This window comes from Rhyacophila brunnea, unplaced genomic scaffold, assembly GCF_057557595.1.
Source record: "Rhyacophila brunnea isolate RB1 unplaced genomic scaffold, BYU_Rbru_1.0 scaffold_11, whole genome shotgun sequence".
NCBI classification, from domain to species: domain Eukaryota; kingdom Metazoa; phylum Arthropoda; class Insecta; order Trichoptera; family Rhyacophilidae; genus Rhyacophila; species Rhyacophila brunnea.
In genome coordinates this window covers 29737354-29751431 of record NW_028232763.1, presented here as the reverse complement: position 1 = coordinate 29751431, position 14078 = coordinate 29737354, and the positions used below count along the sequence as shown (strand labels likewise).

Sequence of the window (14078 nt, the reverse complement as noted above, 5' to 3'; positions counted from 1 at the left end):
AAGCGCCGGCTAGACGCTCGTGTTTTACCACAAGCTTACCTGCGCAAAACGGTTTGTATCGAGAAGCATGTGTGTATGGACGGTAAAACTGTAGCTCACGCAAACCGAAGAGCGCTGTAAAAGTAGTTTGTACAAACTATTTTGCTTTACAAACTATTTAGCTGCCGTCTAGCCCACGCGTAACATTAAAACTAACCGGTTGCACTTAACGCCCAAAGTGTAATTTACTAATTCTTTCTTTTCTTTTGACCATGTCCGATCCTAGTAGGATCATATGGGCCTCCACAGAGTGGAGGTTTGTATTAACAGATTTTTATTTTTACGAGAAATGGATGTCAGCCACTTGCTCAACCTATTAGGTCCATACTCTGACTCATACACAAATTGAAAAGCAATAACAAACAAGGATTCGAACCTGGGACCCTCGACTCAATAGGCCGGCGTTTAAGCCACGCGGCCATCGTGGTTTTTGTAATTAGATGCATCAATTGGCCTTATTGATAAAAATGTGTATCACTGCTTTACAGTATAATTTTACTCACATTTATTAATGGCTTGAAGAGCTTCCTCTCATCATTTGAAAGCGATATCAATATTCTATTGTATCCCTGGATCAAAATTAACATATTCTCATATGTGTATCTTATATCGGCCAATTTTGAATAAAGCTGTAAAAATATAAAAATATTAATCCATTGCTTAATTTGGTAATCATCTATGCAGCTAATGAATAGTTATCGTTGAATATTACTCTAAACTAGTCTAAACCCACCTTTGTGAAATGTGGTGGTATCTCCCAATCAATGTATTGCCAATGACGAGCCTCACAGCATGTTTTCATGACTATCCTGTGGAAATCATGTCACAAAACAAATTACATACAACTAAATGCATATCGAGTAATAGCACATTAATCATCTCAGTAAATTAATAAGACGCCTACCTGTCAATATTGCATTCTATCAATTCCTGGTGAGAACTTTCACAAAGAAGTGATTTATCCAGTCGCAGAATAATATCTGCATTTTCTGTACGCTGAAAGTATTGGTAAAAATTTTAAGCAACATAATTGTATAAATTTTTAAAAAGCACGTTTACACTACATACTACACCTGTTTCCCTTTCAACAATTTCGATCAACATATTATCCTCTTTCACCCCGAAAAAGAAAGGACCGTGTCAATTATATTTCAAATATTACATATTGTAAACAGTTCGCTATGACGGCTATTGTCTTATTCTTAGCACGTAGTCTCCGGGGCCCTTGCATAATTTTCAATTGGCAAAAATGGTACACACTATCAAATCCATTTAAAATCAAATGAACCTGTTTATGTCAAGTTATCCCACTCATAACAATATTTAGAGTTGATTTTAAATAATGGAACCTATCCTATGAAAATGAATATTTACCGTCCAGCTACTCCACATATTCTCAATCAATATCTCGATGGCCTGCATGAGTTTTTTCTGTTGTTTCAACATATCTTCTGCATTACTGCAAGGCAACATCCAGGCTGCCGAGTGCATTACCTAAACATTAGTAAAAGAAAATTGTCATGGCTATTAAACTAGTCACGAAATGATCCATAACCCACTGGCAAAACAAGCATGTATAACTGTAAAATTTACAATATCATAGTTATGGGTTTCGATTTTGCATCTACTAAACTCAAAATATTTTGATTTCATCATTTTTGTGCTGGGACAAATATTCATTGGATCGCTTTCTTTTTTGAGTGCAAGCATAGAGTTCTTAAGTCAAGTTTTTGTAATTTTATTATGCCTGCGATGGAATCTGGAAATGGATTGAAGAGCCGATAATGAATGTATGATTTACAATGAAATGTGAACATAAAATAAATTGGATTAATTCTCAGCACATTTTATGAACATAATAGACTACTTCTAACGCAGTAATATTTTAAGTGTAAAAACCGGGACTTTTTACAAAAAAAAATAGTTTTTAAAAAGTCTCGGTCTATTGGGATCGCAATAATTTATGAATCAGAGATCTAATTTGTCAGTGAATCAAAAAACTAAATATGTAACTATGTGCATAGTTAAATATTTTTACGGGTTAGTGAATATAAAAAACATGATTATCGCTTTTATTTCATTTGACATGGTTTTTAAAAAATAATTGTGACTCATAGAATTATATCTTCTTTTATTAATAATTAGACTTTACTATAAAAAATACTAATAGAGTGACCAGTACAGAATTTAGTTGAGCATGAATTTATTAGTTGAATATGTGGATTTCGCAAGAAAATAGCCGGCAGTGTACAAATGTAATGATATGAGAAATTTAATAATAGATATTACCTTCTTGAGGTAAATCAATCGATTATCTCGCATGTGAGCCATGAGAGCTCGACCGGAGTACGATGGCATGCTGGCTGGGAAACGACTTCTCTCGGCGACGAGTTCTTGTTTTATATACCCGATTTCTTTACTGAACATAGTCCACACCTGCAAAACAATATGTTTATAAGCCGCACCAAAATTTCTTCCAATATATTATTGACAATGCCAATAATGGAATGAGTTTACCTCTGATGTTTTTTGTTGAAAAATTCTGTGTAGATTTATTCTTTTAGAATAATTATACATTGAACATAATACTTGTACACCTTCCTCAACGTTATTGATTGTTTCGAAAATCGATGAAATAAGGTTTTCAATAAGTACCTATAAATATAATTGAATGCATTATTATTACGATAATACTTAATTAGGTATTAAGATAATAAAATAAATCTGTAAATTATTGATCCATAACTAAAAGAGCGTTTTTACCTCAATGTGCTTTGTGGTAGCGTTAAATTCTATTACATTGGCATACCAGCTTGTCGCTTGCACATCGAGAATACTATCCTGAGCTTTTTCAATTTCCAGCAAAGCGTATCGAAATGATCTCTCAACTTTTTCACAAATCTTTTCAAAATCTTCACCTTTTGTACCTCCAAAACGTGGAATCGGTATCTCTTCAATCTCGTCAATTCTATAATGAAACAAAACATATTTAATAAACTCCACACTACATACAATCGGTTGCACACTATGGCAAATGAAGGCAATGTCATGTGGGATGATGAGCAGAAAAATTGCAAGATAGCAAAATATTGACCGTTTTTATTCATCTAATAAAATTGCTATTACTACAATTTTGCCAGGAACAGAGTATGGTTGTTTGTAACACATTATTCAAACTTCCAGCAAGGCGATTGTATACATGGAAATCCCCACAAGATGATGGCAATGACATTGTAAGAAATCAAATAGACTATATATATTATTAATTCGCAATCGTTACAGAAATAGCGTAACATCTACTAAAACTTATCCAGGTACTGACATCTCATCTGACCACAATCCTGTTGTAGCTACAGTAAAAATTTGATTTGATTGATTTGATGAAAAATTTGAAAAGATTACTGAGGGAACCACGCGAAACCCAACGTGTTGACATTAATCAACTGAAGGATCCCGAAGTCAAACAACAAGTAAAAAGTGCACTGAACACAGAAATAGAACAAATAAAAACTTCAGTCATTACATCCTCTGACATAACAGACAAGTGGGACAGGATAAAAGATGTGTTCTACTCCATATCTAATAATCAATTAGAACATAAAATAAGATAAATAATAAGAATAAAAACAGCTAAGAAGCAAAAATGAATGAGATGAGATTCTATCTTTAATGGACGTAAGAAGAAAATGGAAAAATAAAAATGAAACTCAATATAGGAGAATTCATAATACCATAAAAAGTAAAATTCGTACAGCTAAAGAAGAATGGATGTCCGACCAATGCAAAGAAATTGAAAGTCTCCAACGAAAATACGATTCCTTTAATATGCACAAGAAGATAAAGGAAACATTGGGAATGACAAAAGGAACCTCTACAACTATCTTGAAAGACGAAGATGGGCGTATTATATTAGATATAGAAAAGAAGCTGACTCGTTGGAAGACATATATTGAAAATCTGTTTGATGATGATAGGGGACCTATTGGCTATACTTTTAATGAATGTGACCAAGCCCCATGCATAAATAGGGCAGAAATAATAAACGCAATACGAAATTCTAAAAATGGTAAAGCTGTCGGCCCTGATAATATTTACAACGAAATGATAAAATTATTAGAAGAAGATCGATTAGAAATTCTCTTTGATTTGTTTAATAAAATTTATGAAACGGGCATAATTCCCGATGATTGGTTGAAATCGACATTCATCACTACCAAAAAAGGCGAATGCAAAGGAGTGCAGCGAGTTTAGAACAATCAGTTTGATGAGCCACATGTTAAAAGTTTTATTAAAAATCATCCATAATAGAATTTTTCGAAAATGCGAAGAAGACATGGATGACACACAATTTGGCTTCAGAAGTGGTTTGAGCACTCGCGAAGCACTTTTCAGCTTGAATGTTCTAGTGCAAAGATGCCTAGATGTTAATGTTGATATGTGTTTCATCGATTACGAGAAATCCTTCGATACTGTTAGGCATCCTAAATTTCTCGAACTCTTACAGGAGAAAGGCATCGATGCAAGAGACATTCAACTGATAGCTGACTTATATTGGAATCAAACAGCGAATATTAAGATTGAAAACGAAATCAGTGGAGAGGTAAAAATTCGTCACAGTGTAAGACAGTGGTGTATATTGTCACCTTTGCCATTTAACATGTACTCGGAAGCTATTTTCAAGGAAGCCTTACAAGGTGAATCAGTGGGTATTATGGTTAATGGCAAACATATTAACAATATACGATATGCCGATGATACTGTGCTGATTGCTAATAGTTAACATCAACTGGTAGAAAAGGTTAATGAGGTCAGTAATTCTTATGGTTTAAAAATGAACCTCAAGAAAACAAAACTATTACTAGTATCAAAAACAGCGACACCACACACCAACACAAATCTTGTCATTAACAGCGAACCAATCGAACGTGTGACCCATTATAAATATTTAGGTACATGGGTCAATGACAAATGGGACCAGTCTCAGGAAATAAAAACTAGAATTGAGATCGCAAGGAGCGCCTTTCTCAAAATGAGACGCCTCCTTAGCAATCGAGATCTTAACCTAGGTCTGAGACTGCGTATGGTACGTTGTTATGTGCTCTCAATTCTTTTCTATGGTATGGAAGTATGGACGCTAAACCAAGATATGTCACGGAGACTTGAAGCTTTCGAGATGTGGCTGTATAGACGCATCCTCAAAATTCCTTGGACTGACCGGGTGACAAATGTTGAAGTTCTCAATCGAATGGGTAAGGACCGAGAAGTTCTATGTAGTATCAAAACCAGGAAACTACAATATCTCAGCCACATTATGAGAGGACAAAAATACAGCATTCCCCAACTTGTCATTCAATGAAAGATCAATGGGAAGCGTAGCAGAAGACGGCGCCGCATTCCGTGGCTTAAGAACCTCCGTGATTGGTATGAGTGCAGCTCCACCGAACTGTTCCGGGTAGCAGACGACAAAGATAAGATCGCCTTGATGGTGGCCGACCTCCGCTAGGGAATGGCACAATAAGAAGAAGAATAAAATTGTTTTACACTACATCTGTAGGATCGAACATCATGCCACTCATGCCACAGCTCCTCTGACAGCCATTTTATCTACCGAGCTACAAAGACCTCCCAAAACGTACAAAAAATAAACATGTATAAACTAGACAAAAGGCTTTTGGGCAAACGCTTACCTCACCATACAACTGGAATAGTATTTGTGACATCGGCGTATTTGCTTTAGACACAGAACAGTTTTTGTGTTCCCTGTCGAAAGGCTGCAATTCACTGTTTAATTGCATGTAAATAGTATATCTTCTACTGCTCATTACATTTTAATGGCTAATAAATTCTCATAGTTAAATGATATATTTACAAATCAAGGTAAATGTTATATAAGCGTTGGCTATAGAGATTTTTGCCATTATATATACTCTTTACTTTCATTAAGTTATTCTCTAAATAATCACTTAGTAAGGAGTCTTCACTATTCACATAAATAAGTAGCTCACCTTCCAAAGAGTATCATGCAATTGCAGACTTCTAACATGTCAACGCATCTTTGCACAAATGAATCAATATAGTTGAATATAATCGTGGTATCAAGATTCCAGGAGCCGGGCGCAAGTTCATTATGTGCTTCAGCGACAGAATCATAAATTTCTCGGTACGTTTTGCAACACTCAATACATTTTCTGAACTCCTCCATTGCCGCTCTTGTTTTGCCACTGAATAATGCTTTCAAATCAATAGATTCCGAACACTGCAGTATCACTTGGTTACTTAAAGAGTTGCAAAGATTTGTCAATCTAGAAGGTGTGTTATAGTATGGTGATTGAAGCCAAATATATCTGAATGTATTTAAGATTTTAGATATATATTGGGGCAACTCATTCAAATCGTTCGCAGCGTCCATAGCCATGCATGGCTCTACAATTATCTGGAGATATTCTATGTTAGACTTTGCTTCCACCATGCACTCGGTGAGTTGATCGCAGAGCTTTTGAAATTGTTTTATGTATGATGAATGAGTATTAGTAAGGATTTTGCTGATGTGTTTTACCGAGTCATTCTTAATTTGGTAAATGACACTATTCAAATTCTCATCTGAAAAATATAAACCACAATGTAAGATCCAAAGCTATGTTTTTTGTCTGAAAATTAAATGGTCGATTCAATTTTATCAGAATATCTTGATATACAGTGATATTAAAAAACAAGAGAAATCCTAAATGTGCAAATCTAGATTATAAAAAATATTTTAAGTTAACTGGTCATCTGACGGAGATATCAATTCAGTATTACATACATCTATAAACCCAAAACTCATATTCATCCGGAGGGCAAACGAGTTCCCTTTGGGTTTCAGCCGTGTCATGATCCTCAATGCAAGACTTCATCTGATGGGTCCAGTGCACCACCACGCTCTCTAAACGTTTCACAAGATCTCTGTTACTGCTGGCCTCTTCTACCGAAAGATTCAATCCCTCGCGAGGTATGTATATCTTCGTCAGTCCGAGCATCTTGTAATGAAGATCGGTTGATTTCGCCAGAAACGTGTGCAGGTGTGTACAAAATTCACTTTTTACACCTATTGGAAAAATATCTATTTAATAAAAGAAAAAATATGTCATAGTTTACATTTGAGTATGATATTATTAAACAATTATGTAGTGGAAAATATATTCAATGATTAATAAGTACGTACACTTAGAGTTGGGTATTTCCCGAGAAAATCTCAATCTCGAGATTCGAGATTTCCAGAAATCGGGAAATTTTAAAAAAAAACCTGTAAAAATCTTAAAATCAGTGTAAAAACAGACAAATTCCAAAAAAATATGATTTTTTTTATGTAAGAAGACAAACAAAATAGAAGTAGGAAAACAAAAATAATTCAAAACATTACTTATTAAAATAAGTTTCAAAAAACAATCGCGTACGCTTTCGAGACACAAAATTCCCTGATGTTGCAGAAATTGCGCTCATTTTGAGTCATCATTGAGATAATTGTGTTAAATGCCCCGATCAGTCTTTGAACGTTTTGTGTTTCCTGTCCACTTTTTTCATATAGAAAATGGTTTTTTCTATTAATATATTTGGTAATAAATAAATCCCGAGAAAAGATTCTCGAGATCCGGGATTTCCCGAAATGTTATAAAATGCAATACTCGAGATTCGGAATGGAAAATCTCAAAAATTTCTCGAGAATTCCCATCAGAAAATTCCCGAAACCCAACTCTACCTACACTAAGCTTGTACTCGGATTATAAGATTCACTTTATAGAGAAATTTTTGACAATAATCAGTAGAGTATTATATCCTATGGGCAATAATAATATTCTTTTAATATTCAACTGATATGCAGCCAGTGGTCACATAATATGCATGTGAAACAAAAGAAGTCCAAAATTTTGAGTAGCGCAACGTGGCATGGAAAGGTGCATGCTAGACAAAACGCATAAAGAGCAAGATTGTGTTAACAAAGAGGTCAAAAATTCGATTTCAAAGTTTCTAGCACAATGAATATAAAGGATTTTTTACCATCCGGCCAATCAGATGCAGCGAAAAAGACTGGAGCATACACATATTCGAGCATCTTCAGTAGAGACTCTTCAACACTCTCAACAAAGGTGCCAAAGATAATCTCGTCGTGGAAATTATCAACTGTGAATATCATCTCAGGCTCTCTTGAAAAGTAGGTTAAATCGTACACAGGTAATTCTGGTATACTCAGCATCGCATATAATATGTTGTTATGAAAAAAGACAGTCAGTAGTAGACATTTAGGCTCCATAAAAAAATCTTTAATGACATTTACGCAATCAACATTCCAGTCTTCCTTTCTGAGACAGTACAGAGTTGTCAACTGCTGAACATACGTTACGAGCTTATCAAGTTCTTCGTCAGAATATGATGGTTTTTCCGGTGTCTCGATTTCAGCCAACTCTGCCAGAGCTATTCTTTCTTTCTCTACAATAAAATAATTATACTATTTTGTACATAGATAAACATTTTTTTTTAAATATGTAAATAAACATTACAATTCTGAGAGAGAGAAAAGTTCACCAACTATTGGTTTCTAGAAAAGAAATTCCCAAAGTAGATAAGCTCTAGGGGGGCAATTAAAAGGGGGTTGGAAAATCAGGTGGTAGTAGGAGGGGACTATGCCGCTCAAATATGACAAATAATATAAATCGTTTGCTCAGGTTTTGTACCTTGTTGAATGTTGATGAAATTGTTTTAATTTTGCGGGGTGCTTCATTATCTATTCATATCTAGGACTCTAAACAAACACGCTTTACCTTTAGCTGCATACATCAACTACCTAGATACTTCTTCTTTGTCATTATCCTTGCTGCTGAGTATCATAACCTCTACTGACTGAAATAACTTTGTTAACCACTACATAACATTGTTATTAGTTTCTCACAAAAAACTAGAGCAGTCCATGCTCGGCATGCAAAAATGTGTATAATTATATTGCAGTAGCGAAGGATGTAGGTAGGCTGTTAGGATCCGCCATAAATAGTGTACATTTAACTTTGTTAGTCATACTTATTTGTTTTTATTGAAACAAGACTATAAATTTACAGAAAAAATCAATTAAACCCCTTTTAAGCCAAACTATAATAGTTTTAGTATATTTGGGGCAAAATGACAAAATTGTGCACACTTTTTCATTCATACTTATTTGTTTTCGTTGGATTAAGAATACGTTATAATAAACGTATCGTTAGTTCATTTTTTCAAATTCATTAAGCCCTGCCTAACCAAACTATAATAGATAAAAAATATTATTCTATCTATAAAATATTGAAAGTTATGATTCAATTGCATAAGTTTAGATATTTTATAGATAGACGAGTATTTTTTGACTACTATCTAGGTACCATGGCATGGTTATCGCAGAGTTTAATTGAATAATTTTAAAAACTAACCAACACCGTCTGTAAATTGTAGTCTTACTTCAATTAAAACAAATACATATGACTGACCAAGTTTAATCTACACTATTTGATTTATGGTGGATCTTAACAGCCTACCTCCACCCTTCGCCACTGTTATATTGATGTCTGTATGAATGAATGATTTTATCTATTACAAATAGGGGGTAGATTTCTCTCCTGCTGTTTCGTCTCTTTGTATGACGTGTCCAGATGTCCTCGTTTGCCCAGCCTGGTTTTTGAAAAATATAAAAATCTCTAGGTTTTTTGATTTACAAATTTATCATACCAAAACAAAGGCACAAATTCAAGAACTTAAAACCTGTCAGAGGTGTATCTATTTGTGCAATCAAATTAATTGAGATAAGACATTATCCTCTAAAGAGTCATACTTACATAAGATAAAACGTAACTAATAAAACATTGCTATAAAAGTCTTCAGCGAAATTATAAATGGACAAAAAGATAAACAAAACATAAAGTATTAAAAAATATATATTCTGGTATTCTAATCAATTCTAATATATCTATATAAAAACACCTAACCTCACAAATATTCGGGAGACTTTATGCGTGTAAAAGAACAAACATCGAATATAGTTTTTTTTTCCAGTACCTACCTAGGTATATTTTGTCATTGTACCTATGTGTTTTTAAATGGTGATAAGTTCTGGTTATATAATAATAAGTACTATGTAAGTACATAAGGATTTTTAATTTTATTTGCAATGTTATCATTTGAAGATACCTACATACTGATAAAATATATGCTCCAAAAGAAAGACGGTACGCCGAAAAATTTTAGGAAACTTTGATGAAGATAAAAATTAATAAAAGTATTGAAAAACTATAGGTAAGTATGTTATTGGGGTAAAATTTAAATGATATCCTACTGTATCTATCATAGGTCAAAATATATAGTCTCGAAGGGATTAAAGAATAACTATTTTTAAAAAGTTATTTCCTTCATAAAAATAAACTTGTTTATTTGGTGTTTTCTCACCACGCTCTTCTTCTGAATCATAGCTTATATCGTCGCTCCAAGCGATTTTTGTTTTTTTCCGTTCCGTCATTTTGTTTGTTTGGCGAACTCGTCGATTGTATTTCTCATTGATTCCAGACAACAGAAGCTTTTATCTACCTTTTGTATAGGCACTTACCTACTCAAAACGGTAAAAAATTTATGCGACAATTTTTTTATATTTGCCCAGAACTTCATTGTTTGAAATCGGAAACGATGACAATCATTAAACAATTTCTTTTGTTTTTTGCGTGTACCTATCAAAACTTCGATCAAACATCCTGAAATAATCAAACACCGGCACACTGTTCAAATATCTTACCGCGTTTGATTTTGACAGCTAATGCCATAGACAATATCATATTCGGGTGCAGTTGTGGAAAACATTTATTTTCGTTTCAGAGCCAGCTGGCGGTCGCCAGACTGTCTCGCTAGGTCTTGCAGACGGCTTGGCGATGTTGGATTTTAATATAATTGTGAAGTATGCATAGATGGCGCCATAGTTTTCCCTTCGGGATGGGTTTTTTCTTCACGTCAGACAGTTTGACATTTCGCTGATTTGTCAGTTTTACGATTTGCAAATCGTCACTGCCAATATAAATCTGGGCTCATATGGTAGTCTATTCAGGAGTTTGGCCTTCACATCGTCTTACACCACCTTAGGCTGCTATACCTAGCAGAACAGCTGTCAATCGCCGATTGCTACCACTGACATTTTAATTTAAGAATACAATATATGTGCAGTTAAATATGATAAATAATTATACATCTCAATCATTCGAATATAAAGCAATATATTATATTATGATTATCATAAATAGCGATCCAATATAACGTGATATTAATCTTTTTCGGGACCCATTGAGATAATAGAAGAAGGTTAGCAGTGTAAAAAAATAAATTGAGAGGAATAGAACAATTCTGATAAGAATAGGAATTTATAAGACCTAAAGATGTGGAACCAGCTTAAAGAGGCCTTCATCCAGCAGTGGATTGATACAGGTTGATGACGATAATGACGATATAAATGGGTAGGTATATAAAATCGCAAATTTTATAAAATATAGCAGTTTATATGACCAAGAAGAGTAGAATTAGGTTGAGATAACCTTCATCCAGCAGTGGATTGGTTCAGGTCGATGATCATGACGATATGAATATGTAGATAAATATAGCAATTCATATGAGCGACAGAAATTCAAATAACTTAGAGAGGCACATCCAGCGGTGGATTGATTCAGGCTCATGATGATAATGGAAATATAAATAGATATAATATAATATCACCGATTTTGATAAATACAGCAATTCAAATGACAGAAAGGAGTAGAATGAGGCATGGGAGACCTTTATCCACCAGTGGTTATATAACTTCCGTTACCTTCCCTTACCGTTATATAACTTCTTTGACGACTTGGATGTGGTCCATCGTGCTATAGCCTCTTCTGAACCCAGCTTGCTCTCTTGATTGATTCTCATCTAGAGCAGTTTCTAGGCGGTTTAAGAGTATTTTTGTAAAGACTTTGTACAGAATTGACAATAAGCTGATTGGCCGATATTTTTTCAGGTCTTCCTGATCTCCCTTTTTATGGAGGATGATGATCGAGGCACTTTTCCATGCCTCTGGGACATTTTCTTCGCGCAGGCAGGTTGTGAACAGCCTTGCTAGCACTTCGTTCACGGTCTGTCCGGCTCTCTTGAGAATGTCGATCGTAAGCCCATCTTCTCCTGGAGCTTTTCCATTTTTCATGCTTCTTATTGCATGCTCTACCTCGTAGGTAGTGACTTCAAGAAGATAGTTTTCGTCATCATCGTTCCTCAGATGGTTTGAACTGGTCGCATTTTTTTCAATTTTCGTCATTATACAGCGAACTGTAGAATTCCACCACTCTGTTCAATAAACTATCCCAGTTTCGCAAAACAGTAGTGCCATCCTCCGCTTTTAGTGTTGTGATTTTCCTTCTCCCTATCCCCAACCGTTGTTTGTTTTTGTTCAGACTTCTACCTGCTTCCACAGTAGCCTGTATCATTGTCATATTAAATCTACGGAGGTCTTCACGTATGTTTATACGGAGAGTTTTGCAAAAAGTAGAGTATTCGGGTCGTTTGATACTTGAATATGACTCTTTCATTAGATTTAACGTATCGGCTGAAAGCTTTTTTGGGGGTGCGGGCTCTGATGCGACTTTGTCTGGTTGTTTTGCAGATTTTAGTATTATGCGCGTTATGCTTTCTGCATTCGAGAGGAAGATAGGATTATTTGCTTGGAAAGATGTAAGTCTATTTGTTAGTTCAGTCTGAAATTCGGCTTTGCTTCTCAAATGTATAATACCCTTGGGCTTCTTCAGCAGTTTGGATCTTTCGAGATCAGTGTTAAATCTTATCTTGCATCTCACCATGCGATGGCCACTGCCTGTATTGAATCTGTTGAGTACGGTGCAGTCTTGAAAAATATCCTTTTTGTTGGTGAGAATGTAATCAATTTCACTGATTCTCCTGCTGGGCTCCTCCACGTCGATTTGCGAGGAGGCTTCTTTTTGAAAAAGGAGTTCATGACATGCAGGTTATTTCTCTCGGCAAACTCGACCAGCATGTCGCCCCTTGTGTCCCTCTGGCCGTATCCAAAGCGCCCGACAGCTATATCGTCGCGATGGTAGGAGCCGATCCGCGCATTAAAGTCACCCATTATGATGGTATGGTGGCAATTGCTATACTTATCAAAATTGCTGATATTATATTTACCCATTCATAATATCGTAATTATTATTATCATCAACCCAAGATCAATCCACTGCTGGATGAAGGTTATCCCAACCTTATTCTACTCTTCTTGGTCATATAAACTGCTATGTTTTTTTTTTAAATTTGTGATTGTATATATCTATCCATTTATATCGTCATTATCGTCATCAACCTGTATCAATTCACTGCTGGAAGGCCTCTTTAAGCTGATTCCACACCTTTAGGTCTTATAAATTCCTATTCTTATCAGAATTGTTCTTTTCCTCTCAGATATAATATGTATTGCTTCATTATCTATCAACATTTGTCTCGATATGAATGTCCCGCACGGTTAATTTTAAATTCAAATTTTGATTTTTTTAATATTATTCTATGGCTGCAAGCATTTATTTTTTATAGACAATGAAACAAAATAATGTTTAAATTTATTTTTTACACTGCTAACCTTTTTCTATTATCACAATGGGACCCGAAGGAGATTAATATCACGTTATATTGGATCGCTATTTATGATAATCACATAATATATTGCTTTATATTCGAATGATTGAGATGTATACTTATTTATCATATTTAACTGCACATATATTGTATTCTTAAATTAAAATGTCAGTGGTAGCAATCGGCGATTGCCAGCTGTTCTGCATGGCATAGCAGCCTAAGGCGGTGTTAGACGATATTGTGAAGGCCAGACTCCTGAATAGACTACGGATATGAGTCCAAATTAATTTATATTGGCAGTGACGATTTCCAAATCGTAAAAATGACAAATCAGCGAAATGTCAAACTGTCTGACGTGAAGAAAAAACCCATCCCGAAGAGAAAACTATGGCGCCATC

The 14078-nt window shown here is 34.8% G+C and overlaps 1 protein-coding gene across 1 annotated transcript in view; it reads right to left on the bottom strand.

Annotated features, from left to right (window-relative positions):
- The window catches only part of kl-2 (dynein heavy chain 2, axonemal kl-2), a 79252-nt gene extending 68417 nt beyond the window's left edge, over positions 1–10835 (bottom strand). The window contains exons 1-11 of the mRNA XM_085960232.1: positions 10480–10835; positions 8074–8502; positions 6842–7123; positions 6045–6639; positions 2803–3007; positions 2557–2694; positions 2329–2475; positions 1414–1533; positions 944–1035; positions 773–848; positions 543–668 (exon numbers count right to left, since the gene is read on the bottom strand). Of these exons, the coding sequence (XP_085816358.1) occupies positions 543–668; positions 773–848; positions 944–1035; positions 1414–1533; positions 2329–2475; positions 2557–2694; positions 2803–3007; positions 6045–6639; positions 6842–7123; positions 8074–8502; positions 10480–10549 (2280 nt within the window). The 5' untranslated portion in view covers positions 10550–10835. The remainder of the gene's footprint in view (positions 1–542; positions 669–772; positions 849–943; positions 1036–1413; positions 1534–2328; positions 2476–2556; positions 2695–2802; positions 3008–6044; positions 6640–6841; positions 7124–8073; positions 8503–10479) is intronic.
- Between the last annotated feature and the right edge of the window lie 3243 nt (positions 10836–14078).